The sequence below is a fragment of the Micropterus salmoides genome, unplaced genomic scaffold (genome assembly GCF_014851395.1).
Source record: "Micropterus salmoides isolate LMB-PRFRI ecotype aquatic unplaced genomic scaffold, ASM1485139v1 Ms_hic_scaffold_14, whole genome shotgun sequence".
NCBI lineage: Eukaryota > Metazoa > Chordata > Actinopteri > Centrarchiformes > Centrarchidae > Micropterus > Micropterus salmoides.
The window spans coordinates 8,409,543-8,429,160 of NW_024040485.1; the positions used below are offsets into that span (position 1 = coordinate 8,409,543).

At 43.2% G+C, this 19,618-nt stretch overlaps 1 protein-coding gene across 1 annotated transcript; it reads right to left on the minus strand.

The window, feature by feature from the left end:
- Positions 1 to 607: 607 nt before the first annotated feature.
- zzz3 (zinc finger, ZZ-type containing 3) lies at positions 608 to 18,273 on the minus strand. Its single transcript, XM_038719198.1, has 11 exons — positions 16,465 to 18,273; positions 13,769 to 13,907; positions 11,632 to 11,779; positions 11,410 to 11,522; positions 10,652 to 10,723; positions 10,137 to 10,238; positions 9,539 to 9,634; positions 8,613 to 8,762; positions 7,188 to 7,322; positions 6,406 to 6,506; positions 608 to 2,343 (listed from the first exon to the last, which is right to left on the minus strand). Exons 1-11 carry the CDS (start codon positions 18,207 to 18,209, stop codon positions 2,199 to 2,201), a joined length of 2,946 nt encoding a protein of 981 aa, XP_038575126.1. The 5' UTR covers positions 18,210 to 18,273; the 3' UTR covers positions 608 to 2,198.
- Positions 18,274 to 19,618: the final 1,345 nt, after the last annotated feature.

Here is a 19,618-nt window from a genome sequence, read left to right on the forward strand (position 1 = left end):
TTCACTGTGGCATGACATTAACCTTATGTAAAAATACATTTTTAGAGTATTGTGATGTTGTCTTTTGTGACTAAAGTTGATTAAGTAACATTTGGTGCTTCCAGCTTCTCAAACATGAGGATCTCTGCTTTTCTGTTTCTTTTCTATCTTCATGTTAAATGAGTATCTTTGGATTTGGGACCATTAGACAAAACAAATTGAAGCATCACATGGGGCTCCCTGACGTTGCATTTGTAACTTTAACTGGCATTTTGTATTGAATTATTAGTTAAATGAAATAGCAATCAATGATTCAATATTTTAAAAAATCATAACTTGCTATTAAAAAGCTGATTATTTGATTAATCATTTGGCAAAATGTCAGCAAATACAAAAAAAATGACCATCAGTTCCCCAGATGTCTTCAAATGTCTTGTTTTGTTCCAAGATATTCACTTTCCAATGATGTAAATCAGCAACAAACCCTCACATTGAAGAAGGTAAATCCAGAGATTCAACTACTTTCGCTGAACTCATGAATAATAAAGTAAATTTTGCAGCTCTAAACTGCTGAACCAAATATTGAATGTGTGACCTTCAAGAATAACAAATAAAACAGGAACAGGTGTAGAAACACTATTTTCACATACTTTTATTTCCACGATTCTCCTCTAGCTTTTTTTTTTTTACATTATTATTATTATTTTTTTACATAAGAACAGACTGTTATACACAGATATTGAAGCAGGGGAAAGGGGGTGAGGGAAGGAGACGAAAACCATACAAAATGGTGTCTACTCAAACACAACAAAATCTATGTGTATAAAATTGTGTGGGTTGTTCCACTGTGGAGGCACCAACCTCTACCTCAATTCTTTTTTTTTTTTTTTTTTTAAATAGATTAATAAAAATACAATCTTTTAAATGGACCTTTTAAAGTGGACTGCAAAATTAAAGGAGATCTAGAGGCATGATGACTGGATCAATAATGTGGGACCACGTGGGTCGATGGTGGTGAAGAGAGAAGTTGGCCAGGTTCAGAGGTGGAATTCCTCCAGAAAACCGAGAAAAAAAAAAACAGAAAAAAAACCTCTTAAAAATGGCACACAGCAACTATTGCTGGCTACTTTTCACCATATACTTGTACACTCAACATGATCAACAACAGCACACATCGGGGGAGGAGGGGGGAAAAAATAATGAAAAACCAAAACACAGTCTGTGCTTTCCCATACGTTCCCACTCAACTGCAAGGTCTGCCGTTCAAAAACATTTGCTCTCCGTGCTGTAGTGCTTCCTTGTTAGACATGTTTTAGTGGAGAGAGCAAAGGGAAAGAAAATACAGATAAAAGTGTGTGTCTGCGTGCGTGTTGGGGGGGGGGGGGGGGGGAGCAGCGTTGTGTGACAGTGGTAGGGATGTCTCCATGCTGAAACATGGAGCACAATCCAGTTAACACATACAGGTGTGTCTGCAGAACGCCATGTGGATCAGCAGAACTTCCTACTGTCTGCAGCCAAAAATACACCGACCTCGGCATCAAGTTCCACACTGCCTAACTCCTCTCGCAGCAGCCGCAACTCCCGCCGAGGAAGCCGTGACTCATAAATAACTCAATCTACGGATACCTAGCTAGAACATTTATTCACTCTTGCATAACACAGAGACCACACACACACACACACACACACACACACACACACAAACCACCTTTGTGTATCTCAGTTGATGACTTCACAGTCCACTATGACCACACATCTCCATTAGGTGGCACTTCACCATACTGATCGTCACCTCTCCAGTTTCGAAGCAGCACGGGGAGGTAACTGGAGGGCGGTGAAGGAAAGAGGGAAAAGGGACAGCCCTCCTGGAGTCACAGAGCTCGGGAATGTCGGTGTGCCTTCTGGTTTTCTTTTGTTTGTTTTTTAAAAATAGTGTATCATTTCAAATCACAGATCCATTGATTAACCTGGCTGAGGTGGAGCGGGAGGGCCCCCTTGTTCTGAGGAACCAACATGGCCACCCTTTGCTTGAGTCAGGGGGGACAGTTTACCAACAGCCCCCCCACCAGCAGCACCGTGGTCTGCTCTGAGGCCCCTGGCTGTCTGCCTGCCTGGCGGCGGGTTAAGCGGTTATCTTGGACTTGGACGATGGAGCCATGCACAGAGTGGCCTGTGGGATATGTGGAGAGAGCCTGGAGCTAGAGGCACCTGGGACCCTGTCATCTGTTGGCTGGAAAGTAGTTAGGGTCCAGGTAGTTGTAGCCTGTGCTCTGCGGCAGGCAGTAGTCCCTGTCCAGACAAGAGTCTGTCGTGTGCACCGGTTCCAAGTGGTGGTTAGGCTTGTGGGTCTCTGTCTTGAACAAGCTGGAAGACGGGCAGGAAAAAAAGGGAAGCGTCAGTTCAAGACCTGCTGTCTTGGCAGTCTCATGATCATGTGGTAAAGGAAGAATTAAGTCATAAATGTCAGAGACAAGAGCAGCTAAACAACTTTACTTCAACTGACAATCAGTAAAGCATTCTCAGTATGTTACAGCAATTAAAATAAGTAAGCATTGGTACCAGCTAAAATTAACCCCATTAATTACAGATCCTTTCTTTACTGTGATCTACTGGGGTTTGTCCACCTCAGCTTGTTTGTGTGCCCACTGCCCGGGCTCTACAATGCAAGCTGCATATACAAGTGAAAGAGACTGTGTGAATGAGAAAAATACTAAGGTTTGCAAAATACAAAAATTTGCTTAACTCCGACTCTAACAAATCTTTTACATCACCTCTCTTTCATATTAGCAAATAGCAGTGTACAAAACATTCAGGTAGCAGCTTCTAATTTTTAGCCCGCGTTAACCATCGCTTGTCAAAGATCATTTGTGAGGGAAGAACCCCCACTCTGTAACTCCACTGTACAATCAAGAGTGGACTGAACATTTCCGTAGTTCTAACTAGGGATCGACCGCTATGTTTTTTTCCGGGCCGATCCCGATTATTAGTAACCAATTAGACCGATGACCGGTATGTGGAACCAATATACATTTGCTGTAAAATTTTGAATAACACAAACTCCAACACAAAACTTTGTTGAAAGTAACAAGAATAAAGTTAATTGTCATGTTTAATCTTTAAAATAGTAAATTAAATGAATTAGAGATCCCTTCCAGAGATGGGTTTGTTAGCTATGATTGATAAATTATCATAAACTTTATCTTTACCGGCTGCCATTTATATTGTATTTATTTTATATTGTTTTTATTGAATTTACTGATACATTTATTGATACTATTTTTGGTTCTGTTCTTTATCTATACTCTTATTGGTATGTCATTACTAAATAATTGCCTTTTAAAAATATATTATTTAAAAAATAAATTCAGGACAGTAATCAAATTTAATACTTTATTATAACTAACCGTTTTCAGAGCAACAACAAAAGTAAAGTTTAGAGCAGCAAAGTAACCATATAAAATAAGTGTCTCACTGGAAACAAATAGAACATGTTAAATAAACTATTCATCAAAATACTGAGTAAGGGCTTGTGTCCACCAAAGTGTTCTAACTAGCTGAAAACGCCACCTGCTCTTCTGAAAATGCCTAGCTGGGAGCGCTATGGTGCGTTTTGGAGGCGCATTGTTTTTTTATCCAGCTGAGACGCTTTGGTTGCTATGATACCTAATATGTATGTGGAGGTGATGTGCTGCAAGTAGGCTACTTAATTTTACTAAATGTAAAAATGTCACCACAAAGTTGGGTAGGCCTACTTGCTCTGGCCCTTGCTCTGCATGAAGAGAAGGCTGAAACATTTAGAGCGAGGGGACGGACTCGCTGTACGTGGGTTCATGAGATTTTGTGGTTCAAGAGCAGAGACGGCTCGTGTGGTGTTTGTCCCCGCCCCTCCTGCACTGTTGGGACGGCTGGGTAAAAAGTGACATTGACAAGTGCTGCGACTGCAACTCTCTGTGACTGGGAAAAAAAAAGCTCAACACCCAGCGCTTGTCTCTCAACAAGCATCTGAGTTTACAAGGAGTTGCTAAATTTTAAGATACATAGCATCTCAGCTAAACAGGCTACAGCCAGAGAGATTTGCCTTGTTTATAACTAGCTATATCCAAGCTAGCACGTGCTTGTGTAAAACCTAAACACAGCTTTGGCGGGCGCTAGCGGCCTTCGACGTGCTTCGACTCTTCGGTCTCACCACATACTGGAGCATTACCCCGCTTAACCGTTTCACGGTAAGGTCTCTTTCTAATGTGTTAGCACACCAGCTAATGTGACGTTCTTCTTAATTAGCACTCCAGCTAACAAAGATGGGCTCTAATCCGCTTTACACCAAAGGAGACAGTGATCCAGGGGCTCGGCTCTGCGGGAATAAAATTTTGAGCAGGGACACACACCCAGGTCTGCACTTCCGCCCACTTGGCCGTTGAAGCCCCCGGTTCATGAAGGCACTGCACCTGCTTCACCCCGAAGAGCCTTCGACGACAGCTTGCACGCCAAGCTAGCTGTCCACCAACAACTTGCCGGCTGGCAATAAGGGGACCAATGCGGATTCTGAACCGTGTGCTAGTGCTAGCTGGGGCTCACAGCTGGACCTAGCCGCGGCGGCCCCGCTTGTGGAGGATGTGCTGGAGCTGGATTATGAGGATGATGATGAGGGCACCTTGGAGCTCCTCATATCTGATGATGATGAGGACGAAATGTTCATCCCTTTCGCTCAGGCTGCCAAGCCTGACGCTGTGCCTGCTGCTTGTCATGTGGGGTTTTGATGGTAATACGGCTAGCAAGGGGCACAACGGCTACTCCCTGTTTCCAGGCCACTGGCCCCACTTTGGGATCTAGCAGTGGTTCTGGATGGGCTCTCTGGCACCCCTTTTGAACCTCTGGGGGAAGTTGACTTAAAACATCTGTCTCCGAAGACAGTGTTATTGCTGGCTGTGGCTTCCGCAAAACGGGTCGGCACTCTTGGTGCATTCTTCATGCACTCAGTTTGCTCCGGGGGATGTCAGAGTATCGATGAAGCCTAACCCTGCCTTTTTGCCCAGGGTAGTTGGCTCGTGTTCGCCCATTGACCGTAGGGCGTTCTCTTCGCCGCCTTTCTCGTCCCCTGAGGAGGAGCGGCTGCATGCTGTATCCGGTTCGCGCCCTTAGCATTTACATGGACAGGACTAAGGGGTTTTGGAGAAGTGACCAACTCTATGTGTCCTGGGCAAGCCCGTTACCAAGCAACGGCTCTCCCACTGGATTGTGGGGTCGATTGCTCTGGCCTACACTAGCCGGGGTCTGCAGGCGCTGCCAGGCCTACGGGTTCACTTAACTCGTGGCCTTGCTGCATCCTCGGCCCTGTTTAAGGGGGTCCCTATCCAGGACATTTGTGCGGCGGCGAGCTGGTCCTCGCCCCTCACCTTTGCCCGGTTTTATAAACTGGATGTCTCTGCTCAGAGTGTGGCACGTGCAGTGCTGAGCACAGGGCCCCTCGCTGGAACAGAGTGCTGCTTCCTGAGGGCCGGTGGTTGTTGAGATAAGCTTGTCTGACAATACGGGAGTCTCCATATCCCATAGTGAGACATCAAAACGAATGCTATGAATGAGAACTTTACGTTACTTGCGTAACCCCGGTGTGTGAGTAAGATGTCTCACCAGACAGCCCTTCTTGCTGGGGCGAAGCAAGAAGAGGTGCTTATTTTGAATGGTGTCTGCGTTGTAGCGTAAGCTATTTAAGGGTAGGTGGACCCACCAGACGCAGACACCGTGATCGTAGATCAGGATTGGGGTAATGAGATAAATGCTTCTGAGGAATACGCGGGCATCCCATAGTGACACATCTCACTCTCTTACTCTGAGAATCGGGGTTACGCAAGTAACTCAAAGTTTTTGCTGCACTCACTTACAATAACGGGCGTAGTTATGGTTAACTTGTGTAATCTACAGTGATCTCCACTCACTTCGCTCTGCGTGTGTGTGTATTTGCGAAGCTCTGCTTAGACGGGAGGGGAGGGGCTGCAGCATGGTGGCTAGCTCGTTCTATTGGCTACTTCCGCACAATAGTCAGTGCTGGCTATTTCTCGTGACGTGTAACCAATCAGCTAGTACTGTGGGCGGGACACTGGTCCAGCACAAAGAGTGGTGAATACAGACAGAGAGGCGGCTGCATCAGAGCTAAAGGAGCGCATTTTTTAATTAATTGATTATATCCGCTATCTGTTTTTGAAATGACCGATTCAGATTATTGGAAAAATGCTGAATAACGGCCAGGCAGATTATTTGTCAGGCCCTAGTTCTAACAACTCACAATTCCCATTTAATCAACATTTCATATGCAATACTGTGGTAACTATCCCTTTAATATTGTCTTATGTATTTATCATCATTTCATCTAAACCCTATTACCAGTTGTGTTTGTGGCAAAAGTCTCATGACAAAGGTGGACAATCTCACCAGTCGGAGCAGTTGGAGCAGAAATCAACTGAGTTGTCCTGTGGACAATCCTGACAGTGCCACCGCACTCCCTGGATGGGCTCCATGCCACAGACGTCACACTGCACAAATCCAAACAAACAGATCATCTTCAGAACAATTTTATAACAGCATAAAACTATAAAAACTAAGGCTGTTAACAACTATCTTTGTTTAACTGATTAAAGAAAACAACACTGGTTTCTTTGGACAATAACATCTGAATGTCTTTGAGATGCACAAAGTGTCCCAATTCTTTACTGACTTGTGTCACAACACTTGCATGGATAAGGTAGTATTTTGGATAAGGAAATACTACAGTAACACTATATAGTATAGTACTACTAATGTGAAATACCAATCAAGCTGCAACTGCTGCCAATTTCATGCCTGAAAATAAAATACATCTCTTTTAATTCTTTTTTTTTTATTTCAAAGCTTTAGCCAGAGCCTACATTTCTCTACTACTTCACAGGCTCCTTTGTTTTAATTGTGTAATGCATGGCGGCATAACAGAGTCTATCAACATGACAATAAAACAATCGAGCAATGATGCTCTCCTTTTTAAACACTTTGCACTGTTTTTTTGTGAAGTGTGAACATGCCACTCACACTGTTAGAATTGGTGTCTAGTATGGAACTGGGACACAAATTTTATCCCTGTTGACCAATTTACAGTAAAATCCCTTTGACTCAGGATGTGATTTCATTATTATAGCTGCAAATTTAGAAGCCTGTGTTGTACAAAAGCATGCAGTCTTCACCTTGTAGCCTATATGCCGCACCCCGGCCTTGTCCTCCTGGATGTCCTGGAGCGTCTGTTTTTTCAGTCGCTTTAGCTCTAAAAGCTCTTTGTACTCTGGCAAATTTCTCAACTCCACAGGTATTCCTTCCTCATCCTGGGTGTAAAGGAAGGAAAGACATATACATAGATAAATGTGCAGACACAAACAGGAAGAGATGGAGAGGAGTTGTCCCATCATCAGGACACTCATCTCTACATGACTCCAGGGATCCAATCTGACAACGATATCACTAGATATTTTATACCTTGCAGACAAATTTGCTGCAACTATTGATCAATCTAATTTTAGCTGAACAAGAGCAACATATCCATAAACATCAGTCTAGGTTTTCTTTCTTTTCTGTTTGGGCAGCAATGTTGTAGTAAGCAGAGATCGTCTTTCGGCTGAAAGTACATGACTGCAAACCACTGTCTCCTTCACAAAGACATCTAACTTCTGCTAGGCTCCAGCCGATACCTCCACCTTCTTAGGGAGAGAAAAATAAAAAAAGTGGCAAAGTGCAACATTTTATTTCTGTCAAACTATCAGAATAATAAGCTGCCGACACATATGCCCTCAGCAGGCTTTCATTCCTTTCTGCAAACACGGACAAAGTAAGGGACAACTTAGTGATGTGAGAAATTACGGTGGCCCATGCTGGCAACACCTTTGTGACTTTGCTTCATACTGGCGGTGTCAGAGGTTCTGTTAACGCCAGCAGCCTGTGTTCTCAGCAGGGCACGGCGACCTGGATTTACTTAAAGGTTACTGCCATCAAAGGGAGAGAAAGAAAATGTCAGCGCTTGGGTAACAGTGAATCAGGAGTTGCACAGCGCCCCTGTTCTGATTTAGCCGTTTTCAACAGTACACGCTGCCCTGATTGAAGTGAGAACAAAAAGGGCACAGAGGTGCATGATCAAGGTCCAATACCTTATTTTATCCAACGGTGTTAATGTGGAGTTAAGAGCAAGAGGAACAGTCTGTCATATGAAGGCAGACATAAGTGACAAGGCAGGGAGCATGGGCGTGGCTGCTTACTTTTCCTTATCTGGAATGGATTTAAATTGATTTGCCAGGTATAAAACTCCCCAAGGCAAATAACATGCCGTCTTTCCCTGCCTTTTTCCAACAGGTCACTGCCTACATGAGGAAAAGTAGTTGAGACTGTGGACAGTGAGGGAGAGGAGGAAATGAGAGCGTGTGATTAGCTTAATTAATCAGCAAAATACCAGTCTGGTCGGTGAACAGTGACATGAAAAAAAGGCAGGGGAAATAAGATCAGGTACAAGATAATCTCCCAGGACAAATAAATCGGAGTGGGATGAGTGCAAAAAGAAGCATACTTAACAAAAATAAATAAAATAGAAATGGCAGTGTCGTATCCAGTTATTAGTGTTGACTGACCGAGTCATCAGCAGAGGGGTCTTGCATGCTGCTGTAATACGCCGAGCGCTCATCATCTTCGTCCATGTAAACCGGAGGCTCATAGGAGGTCAGGAAAGTAGACGGCCGGTACAAGTGCTTGTTTAGGTGGTGCTGCCTCTTACTGGATGCCTGAAGAATAAAACAGGTCCCCTTAAACATGTGCTGAGTACTATGTAATTTTATAGAAGTCAAAACAATAGCAACTATTACTGCTTAGTCAAAAAACGATAGCACTCATTCAGAAGCTTAAAAGTAGGGCTTGGCAACATAGGAGAAATTAATATCACAATATTAAAAAGTATATATTCCAATCAATATATCTTGACGTGGCACATGTATGCAAAATTAGATATGAAATAATGACACTGATGTTCAGTACAATGAATTGTGTTCCACACTGGCTTGACTGATTTTGTTAAAATGGCTATTAAAGTGCAAAGTGCACGCTACAATTTGCATTACTTTTGCAAAATGAGGACAATATTTGAGTCCAGCATATGCATTGACTCTGTATATTGGCCAACATATATTTTATCAGCTGTTTATCTCATCACAGCTACATTGGTATCAGCTGTTGGCTGACAGGTAACAAGAGGGTGCATTTAAGACATGTTTCTTCAAAAGACTCTAGTAAGTTTATTTTTAAGTACATATCTTGGTCACAATTCCTTAACATCCAAATGTAATAAATGTAAACAGCAAATTAATTTTAGTAAATTGTTTTAAGCTGTCAAATATCCAGAATCGGCCAAGCTCTACACAATATTACACGATTCAGTTCCATTTAAAGTCAACTAATTGTCCAGTCTTGCTTAAACACACTTGACAGTGATGAAGAAAATAATTTGTTTACATGACGTAAGTAACTCGGGGTGGTCAGGGGGTTTAGTAAATAAGTTAGATACCTTTTTAGTGTACATGCACAGGTTGGGTGTTCTTCCAGGCACAGGGATTCCAGCTTTTGTCAGTTTGATGAAGTACTTTTGAACCCTACTGGCAACCTGGAATGTTTTAACAGGAAAATGGCTGTGTTAATGATTTCCAACAGAGGAACAGATGCTTGAAGTGATTGAAGTCACACAAATGTATGATCCAGGTACTTGCAGGGGATCCAGTTATCACAAAAGTATGTCTTTACCTTTTAGCACTGCAAAATCTAAACTCTACAGTTGTCAGTTTCCACAGTGAAGACACACAGATCTATCAATGTCAGGACATGCTAATAAAAACACAGACAGTCCAATCAGTTCAAAGACAGCTGATATATTGTTTAGCTGGCAACAACCTCTTTTAGCCAAGTCAGGTTTGTCATCTTGAAGTTTATTGCTTTCCTTCTGGAGAATTCTTTCTGTAAGTCTCATCAGCGAGTTCTCTAATTTGGTGTTGTGGTGTTTTTTTTTTGTTTTTTTTTCAATGTGCAAAAAAAACAAATATTCTGAATTAAGACAGTAGTAAGTGTGGATCAACTAAGCATACATTTTTTCCAGTTACTCTCTTTGTCACCTGTTTTGCTGTGCGATTGCCGAGCTCATCAGCAATCTTCTGCCATCTTCTGGACTCTACTTCCTCTGGTGGAAACTTAACAAGAAGCTGTTCCAGTTTTTTCTATCAAAACACACAAATAAAACCAGCTGAAAACCACGTAGGGACATTTCTTTTCTGCATAACGGATAATATGCAGCATTGGTTTAATGGATCAAATATGCTTTCATCACAAACCAGTGAAACCAGCTATACAACATTCATAAACAGCATATGAAACAGGTGGGTAACCTGTTTATTAAAAAAGGAAATTGTAAATTTAGACTTCATTTCACAAATTGGTAATACTTTTGCAGACTAGAATCTTTTGTATTACAGACAATAATAATAATTTTCATGAAAAATAAAGGTACGTCTGAAAAGAACCTAAAATAATGTTTCAATACTAGTGCCATCAAGAATTTCTGCACACAGTTTGTATTTACTTGGTGACATCATTATGATAAAGTGCAACACTGTGCACACTCGCTGCCTACCTGTTCCTCCACAGTCCACAGCTGGTTAAATGTGTCAGGCTTGTTTGGGTGACAAATCCTCCCTCTGATCATCTGTCAGGAAAACACAGTGACAGCCAAGTTAAAAGACTAAGACGACACAAAAATAATGGGCACTGCAGCATTTGAAGCGATCTGTGCATATTAACTGCCTGGCACACTGAATCCGTCAGTATGACAGGCAAAGATGTGACTTGAGATGTGTCAGTGGGAAAACGCAGAAAAACAGCAACTCTTCTGACTGCCAAACTAAATGCTGTTAGAATTCAGGGTGTGTAATCCCAGAGGATGCAAATGTGCCTGTTTAATATAAAGAGAACAAAAGGAATAATAAAGGAGTTATTTAATCAGCACCAAATTCTTGGGAGAAGACCCACACACATTACAGATACCAAAAATAAAACATAATCAGAGGTGTGGGAGAGGCGGGCTCCTCATGTTTCCATAGATACCATCTTTTGTGCTCACATGTGCTGCATGCTTAACTCTGCCAAGCAGTAACAATGGGGTAGATGTAGATGGAGGAGGCCAGGCAGTGTAAAAGGATAATAACCTAATGATTTGTAAGATCGGTGACTCACCATCTACAGTTAGGATGTACAGATGCAGCTGCATCTACACTTATGATATACTGGGGGACAACAGTGATGACTGCAGCAGAGTGTAAGAGAGTGTGTGTGTGTGTGTGTGTGTGTGTGTGTGTGTGTTGTACAGGTTATTTTAGTTAGTTTAAGTTATACCTGTGTTTGCCTGCCATTCTCCAAGGAGTCACTAGTGGGCAAAGAGGAGTACATGGTGGAGGATTCACCTTCCTTCTTGGGCTCCATGGGACTTTTTGGTCGAGCAGGCAAACCTGAAGGAAGGAAATAAGCACAATTAGTAATAGCAGAAGAATCTCTCTGGAGTTTATTGTGGTAAGAGGTGTGTACACCAAGATAAAGACAAATAAAATGTATACGTGCCTTGGTCGAAGATCAGCTTTAGCCGCCTGGTTTTGCGTTTCTTGTCGCAGAACTCTCTCTCAAAGTCACAGAGGCCTGAGGTGTACTGTTCCCATGCAATGTCAGGAAGCTGGACCACTCGCTGAGGACACGGCATGCCCAAATTCACCTGAAGATTACAAGAAATCCAATAACAAATGAACTATAACTCTACTTTTCAGTCCAGGTAATGCCAAAGAGAATTCATGTTAACATATTACTTTCATTTTTAAAGATTTTTCCAAATAGCTCCCTCAACAGGGAGTGATTCCTATATGTTATTCAAAAAATGGCTGTCCAAACACGTTTTACTAAAGGTTTCATCACATGATTTCACACCCTTGTTTTCTTTTTCTTGAATGCACAATATAATTTCTCTGCATGCTCACGAGTAGAAAACGCCTTTATTTAGCATTTATCATATAGCAGGTGTTCTGTTTGCATTTAGTATTTACATTTACTTGACTGCACAAATTCATTAATTAATTTACACCGAAATTGTATTCAGTAAGCGGTGAAAAATATCTCAAGTAGAAAAGGTGAACAGGGACAGAAAAAAATCTGTCATACAGTGGAAAAGGAGCAATAATTTCACACTGAATTTTACAAGCTCCCAAATATTTATTCAGGCAACATTTCAACCTGCAAGGTATTCCTCAGGCGAAAAACCAAGAACAAGATATTACATGCCATGTCTCAGAGAGGTAAAAGACTACATATTCAGTTATTTGCGCATTTCATACTACTCCTCTGTGTAAGGTGTTTGTTGTACATTTACTTAGATACATTCAGTGGCCCCTTGACACCTGTGCAATCTGATAAAGTTCAATATAACAGCATAACCTGCCATAACATGTATCTTCACAAAGCTCATGTTTAGTTTTGATGACATTATCGGAAATGTGTAAATTCAATGATGTGCATTTTTGTTGAACTCATAGTTAAAGGTGTTGTTGTATTGGACTGCATCACACTGAGAGCTTATGTAAAAGATTTTTTCTTTACCGTTCACATACATGCGGGGAGCAAAATATTAGCCTCTCAGTATAATGCAGTCCACTACCATGACCTCAATGCTTAAACATAATGTAAATAACAACTCTATAACAGTGTCAACAAAAAACTGATTATAGACATAAAAAGTGTTTGGCAGGACAGTTGTATTGGATTGCATTAGACTGTATAGGAGTGCCTTATAAAGTGGACACTACAGTAGGGCTGGACCTGGATCATTGGGTACACATTTGATTTTCAATTTTAGGATTCGAATATTGATCTTTTTTCCTGCACGCCTGACCTCCACTCACAGCAGTGAACTTAATGCTCCAGTTCGCATCAAAGGGAAAACAAAATGAAGCTCTCAGCTCTGTGGGAGCACTTTAAACTGAGTGATGACAATGGCAGTGTGGCAGTTATGGGGTTTATAAGAACATTTAGTAGGCTATAAAAAAAGTTAAAAGCGAATTTTACATAATAACGTGTTGTTACTTTCTGCTACCGGAAACAGCGCTTATCCCATCTGCTCTCCCTGGACCCCTGCCTGGTTAATATATTCCATGATCTGTTCTGGACCTGCTTAACTCACCCTCTGGACTCTCTGCTACGGTTCCCTCCTGCTCTGCACTCACCAACCTGGTTCTGCAGCATCTAGTCTTCCAGTCTGCTTCACTCTTCCCCGGCTCAATTTATCACTACAATAAATATTTCTCTTTTATCTAAATCCAGTCTCCTCCCTCTCTTAGTCCTGCACTTGGGACTACTAGCCTAGCCACGAGAAAAGTTAAACACAACCTTTGGTAATAATAATGTGCTGTTATTATATAGCCTAAATAGAGAAACAAATCTCTCTCTCTCTCTCTCGAACGTTTTGGGCATTCATCCTTCTGCTTAATCTATGAAATACATAGCTGTATCTCGTGAAATTACAGCCTGCTTACAGCTGCCACAGCGCAACGCAACCTGTAACGCCACCAGTAGTCCACCCCCCGCGCAACGCCGTCAAAGATTCGATTACTCGCTGTAATTAGTGTCAACACTTCGAAGATCAAAAACATGACATTTGGGCCTGCCCTACACTATAGTATAGTATAGTTAAAACACAGGTCTGTATGTCTGTTACCCGTTTCTGAAGCTGCTCCACAAAGCTGATGGGATCGGCGAGAGCCTCTCTCTGGTGACGCGCCAACGTCTCCAAGTCCAGGATGGCCTGTGTTCGCTGGGCCTCGAGAACTCCAATGGTCTGCAGCAGCCTCTGATAACTGACATGGATGGAAGCTAAGGTTAGACAACAGTGGGGGGAAGGGACTACTTACATAATTTAACTCGACACTTGCAATGCTGCAGTGAATCAAACTTTTAGACCTCAGACCATGCATAATTCAACCATGGTGCCGAGAGCCTAAAAACATGTACATGGCACAAGCCACTCCCCAATCCTTTCAACCTATTTTGCAAAAAAACATGTTTACAGGCATTCTCATGTGATAGAATTCTTGGCAATGGCTTAAATTTTGCATCTAAAAACCACCTACTTTGGCTAAGACCACCTTTAGCCCATAAAGAACTGCAGCTGATAAATAAAAGTTCAAATGGTATGAGAAAATACACTTCAACAACACAACACCTCCCTGTATCTTATCTTATCTGTAACTCTCAGACCTCAAATTTCATAGTAATATCAGAAGCTTTGCATGACAAACTCTTGCGATTTTGCAGTGCTCAAGGAGCCTTCTGCACTGTAGAAGTCTGACCTTTCCACTCACACCCTCTGGGGCAGCAGGAGAACTGCAAACTGAGCTGTCAGTGACTAAGTGTGTTACTGACTCAGGGGCCTTACAGTGTGAGCAGAGCTGCAGGAATTGACAGGAACGTGACAGCATCCTACGTGGATAAAACCTAATGCAGGTGCTCAGTGAAGCAGAGTGAATCAATCTCCCCTAACAGGACATGAATGAAAATCAATGCACGAGACACAATTAATTCAACAGCTGCCGGTGGTTTAAAAATCCTACAAGCAAAACATTCTGGCGAGCCAACTGTGTTTAACCCCATATCCGTTCATTAGTTACATACGCTGTCCTTTTACACTATGCGAAGCTCTGCTGACCTTGTGCAGAATCACTGAGTAGTACTGTGCTTACAATGTAAACCTGTCGCTGCAGCAGTGGTATAAAAACATACTGCATACTTGCTGTACGACAGACTGATTGAAATGTATGCTCTTTGTAAAAGAAAGCAGGCTGAATTCCTCAGATGAACAGATGATCTGTGCATTAATCTGTTTCAGGGAAATGAGGACGAGTTGGCTCCATTTCTCAGCACTCTGGACTCCCTCCAGGTGTCCAGGGACAAGCCTGGTGTTCCATTGCCACCTACTGGGCCTTAGGTCCACTGACGAACACTAGTGCCAAATGAAAAGTTGGCCAGGACAATAGTATTGCTATGTTAATGCCCGATAGAAGTTTGCTTTTTTAAATATTTACATGACATAAGCAGAGGGAACTGTGTCCAAATAGATACAAGATGTTCTGTATACACAGAATTAGTCATTTCTCCATATTCAGCAACTGTAAAATGCCTAGTCATGTTTCCCTAAAATTACTCTATTGATCTGAGCCTTCAAAAAATCTCCTCACTCAGCACAACCTAAAACTTGGCATGGCACAGAAACTTCATTGTATTACCTTCAAATATGAGAGTATTCTAAAGCCAATCTACAAATTTGAAACATTCACCAATACTGGTGTCAAACACAAAGAGACCTCAGCAGATTTTGTCTCTAAGCTCCTACAGCCCTCTTCCCCTCCTGCTATGAAGATGCATTATGAATCAGCTGACCTGCCACAGTGCAGTTAACAGTGCCCGAATGAGCGCAGCGTGGGACCTGTCCACTAACATCAACATCCCATTTTGCATGACAACTGACAACAGCGACAAAGCTCGACACTGAGAAATCATTTTCCTCTAAAAGAAAAAAAACCCCTCATCTTACAGAGAAAAGAGAGAACAGAGGCAATCAGCAGCGTAACATGAAATCTCTGGGCAACTGGCAGCTAATTCACACAATCACAACACCATATTGAAGTTGGAAATTAAATGCTTTAACATGTAAAACCTGAACAATAAAACAGGAGCTAAATTTGGATGCTCACAGATATTCCCAAAATAACTAAAGAAATAATCTGAAAATAACTGGAGGTAATTAAACATTCCGACTTGGTGAGGGTGTAAACCACCAGAAAAGGCGTATATATAATTTGATGTTTCCTTTTGTTCGTTTTTGGAAGTAAGGGATGAGAGTGTCTGCTAACCAAAAAGGCTAATAATAATATTCCCCTTAATTGTGAGACAATTAACAGAGCAGAACTACTGGGGCCTGCGACCCTGTACACAGCATAAGCGGTTGACGATGGATGGATGGAACTACTGGGATGCTGTATCTCTTCAGTTATTTAAATGAAGCAATCTAAAAGGTTTAGAGTAGAAAACCACACATGAACAAATTCTACCTGTGAAAAGGGGGCACGACAGAGCCAAAAAGATAGGGAACTACTGATGTGGCCTAAATAATCAGCACACAAGCATAGTGGCAAATGTTTTGAACACAATAAGACTGATTCTCCTACGTATTTAAGACAAAACTGACAAATAATTTACATTTATATTTAATCCTCATTAACTCAAATGCATCTCTGGTTCATTCAAAACCAGAGACTAGAAGAAACGCAATGATCACAGAATATAGTGATCAACATGTGCGGGAGCTACATCAACAAAAGATTAGGAGAGCAGAATCCCCAGGGAGCTCCCACATACTCTTTGTTGTGTTTAAGAGCCAGGTGGTCCGACTCAAAGTAATACACGTCTGGCTCCTCCTCCTCTTCCTCCTCCTCCTCCTCCTCCTCCGTAGCCTGGCTCTGTGTCAGCTCTTGGCTTCTCTCTGCCTCTTTGCCCCCCACAGGCCCACCATCCTCACCACCTGCCCCGTCCCCAGGATCCACGGAGACCAGCTCCTCGCAGGAGGGGCCAACAGAGTCTGAGGGAGCAGGTTCCTCCACCACAGGGCACTCCTCCTCCAGCCCAACCACCACCACTTCCCCCTCTTCCCTAAAGGGCCCATTGTCTCTGGGAGGAGAGTTGAGCTTGGAGGAGGCCTTGCCACCGGTGGCAGCCCTCCTGGGTGAAGTCCGTAGGGTGTATCTATGTTCGTAGAGCTCTGTAAAAGAGGGAGGCGTGCTGGATATTGAGGGGTTGCACCCCGGCTCTGTGGGGGAGGGGGTTGTTGCTAGTGGGGGTGTAGTTTCTCCTGAGTTGCTGCTGTTGTTGTTGATTGGACTACTGTTCATGTTGGTGGTAGTGGAGAGGGTGGAGGCAGCAGCTTCCTGCACTGGTGTTAGCGGCCGGCCATTGGTATCGTTCTCAGTCTCTGTCACCTGCTCCTCATGGCCTAGACATAACGGGTCGCCCACTACGTCAACCTCCACCTCCTCCTCCTTGGCCACTATCAACTCAGGGACAGGATCCTCTGGAACAGCCTCAAATGTTGGCGCAGATGAGGCTGGCGATTCCCTTGTGTCAGACACCTCCATCTGCACAGGGACAGAGTTTCTACAAGGCACAACGGGGTCAGGGGATGAGGGAGCCCCTGTCTGACTACCATTGAGCAGCGATGGGCAGTTGGAGGCAGAGGTGGGATTTGCACTAGGCTCTTCAGTGAGTGTACTAGGTTCCTCTGCTTTATTCTCACCGAGTCCATTAGAGGCCTTGTGAGCATTCGGGGGCTGAGCTGCCACATCACACTCCACATGACCGTCCTCTACCTTCCCACCTATCAGCTCACCTTCCTCTTTACTGAAGACAGGTGAGGCAGGAACTGTGTTTACAGCGTTTTGGCTGGGAAATTCTTCACAACTGTTGTCCTTGCTAAGCTCTGCGACGGAGGCTGGACTGTCAGGTTTCAGAGGCACAGGGTCCTCCTCGTGTCCCTGAGTCTCTCCAGAGCGGGAGCACCGTTTGGCCCTTTTGATTTGAGGACAGGCATCCCGCGCCCCTTTCACTCTATCACAGTTGTCAGACTTCTCGGGACAAATGTCTTTTTCTAAACAGGACAAACCCCGCTTCCTAGAGCTGGTCCATGGCTCCGCCTCAGAGGGAGAAACATCCGGGTCAGTTACCTTTCCCTGCAACGGGGCCTGCTGCTGGTCATCCTGCAAAGTGTCCTGCTTTGTATCATGCTTGGCGTCCTGCTTTGTGTCCTGTTTAGCGTCCTGCTTAACATCTTGTTTGGTGTCCTGCTTCGACTCCTGTTTCGATTCCTGCTTGGCGTCATGTCTCGATTCCTGCTTTGCGTCATGTCTCGATTCCTGCTTGCCGTCCTGTTTTGACTCCTGTTTGGCGTCCTGCTTCTTCTTGGGCGAGCGGGCCCGAGTTGGCGGAGACACAGAGGTCTCCTCCGGCTGGGCAATGCTGCGGTTCCTGAGGGTTCGACCACAAAAGTTCTCATCCAATCCATTGAGCCCCACTGACGACCTTGTGACGCGTGAGGAACGAGACGCGGCCATACTATGGCGGGTGCCTACAGTCTCCTCATCCTGGTGCTCTGTCCTCTGCAGCAGAACGTGGGCACCTGCAAAACACACACAGACAGATACATGCACTTCATTAAGTCTAATCATTGCAAACCTTTACAGCCCAATGGTGACACCACAGCACTACCTTTGGAATGGCTAAAAGGTTGATTGCTTTCACTGGCCAGCCAAGCTAAAAATGAATGCAAGAACATTACCCTGGGTTGTTTCAAACAAAAGCGTTCACCAAAAGGCCTTTGTTACATAGTGCTGGGGTCATTTCCCAGCTCACACCAGAGGGGTATTGATTTCTCCTTTCATTGTAGCTAAGCAACACCTTCTGTCCACAGGCAAAACGAGATGACTTATCCCAGGTCTGCACAAACTACAGACCTTCCAGCTACATATATAAAAAGGTGGGAGATCTTATACTGGCAGAAAATAAAACAGGAAACAATAAGGTCAGACGTTCCACCTACCCTAAATGACCAATCACACAATCTCCTTCGACACTTCACAAATGTCACATTGGGGCGCATCTGTATGTGCTTCGCAACTCAAGAGATAAAAGGTGACAACAGCGTAGCAAGCATTTTAAGTAATGAAAAGCCCCCAAAGCAGGAAATCAGATGATTTACAAAAAGGTAGACTACCTGCATTAAAACTAATAAACAAGCCATCATACAGAATGTGTGTGTATGTTTCAGTAGGGCATATTTGTTTCCTCACTGCAGAGACTACTGCTCATTCTGTCACACAAAGACTGTGTGACTTCTGACATAGAAGATACATTGTAATTCTTACACCAAGTTCAGCAGAGATAACACCGCAGACATAGGTTTGTCATCTCACACTGTGGGCTGTTTCTCTCTTTATAACAGGTGTGCCAACACGCTACAGTCCCTCTACAACTTATCCAAAACGTACAAACATTTAAATGCTTCGACAACAAGAATCCTACACAAAGCTTACAGACTTAGGCTGGAGATAAACTTTTTAACCGTGTGTTTGTGAAGACAACCGGCTGTGTCGTGGACTGAACACTTTTCGTGTTACTGGAGGATTCCAATGGAAGCCACACCAGAACGAAGACCATATGTAACTTTTACAGAAGATTTGCATTATGTAAAAAAATAAACATGCCGACACTCAAGGATGTACAAACAATTCAAATGTAACCTAGGTCAAGCAATCCATTATAGTGACTATAATTTCACTCATGGAGACATCTTCACCTTACTCACATTAAGGTAGTTATTGAGGCAACAGAACTTGATAAATAGAGCTGGGTTACTCATTACCATTTATATCCAGCCATCTTATTCTGGTTTCCCTTTATTTTGATTCTGTACATCACATAAATGTCATGGAGTGGAGTGGATACAATACAAGAAAAATGTTGT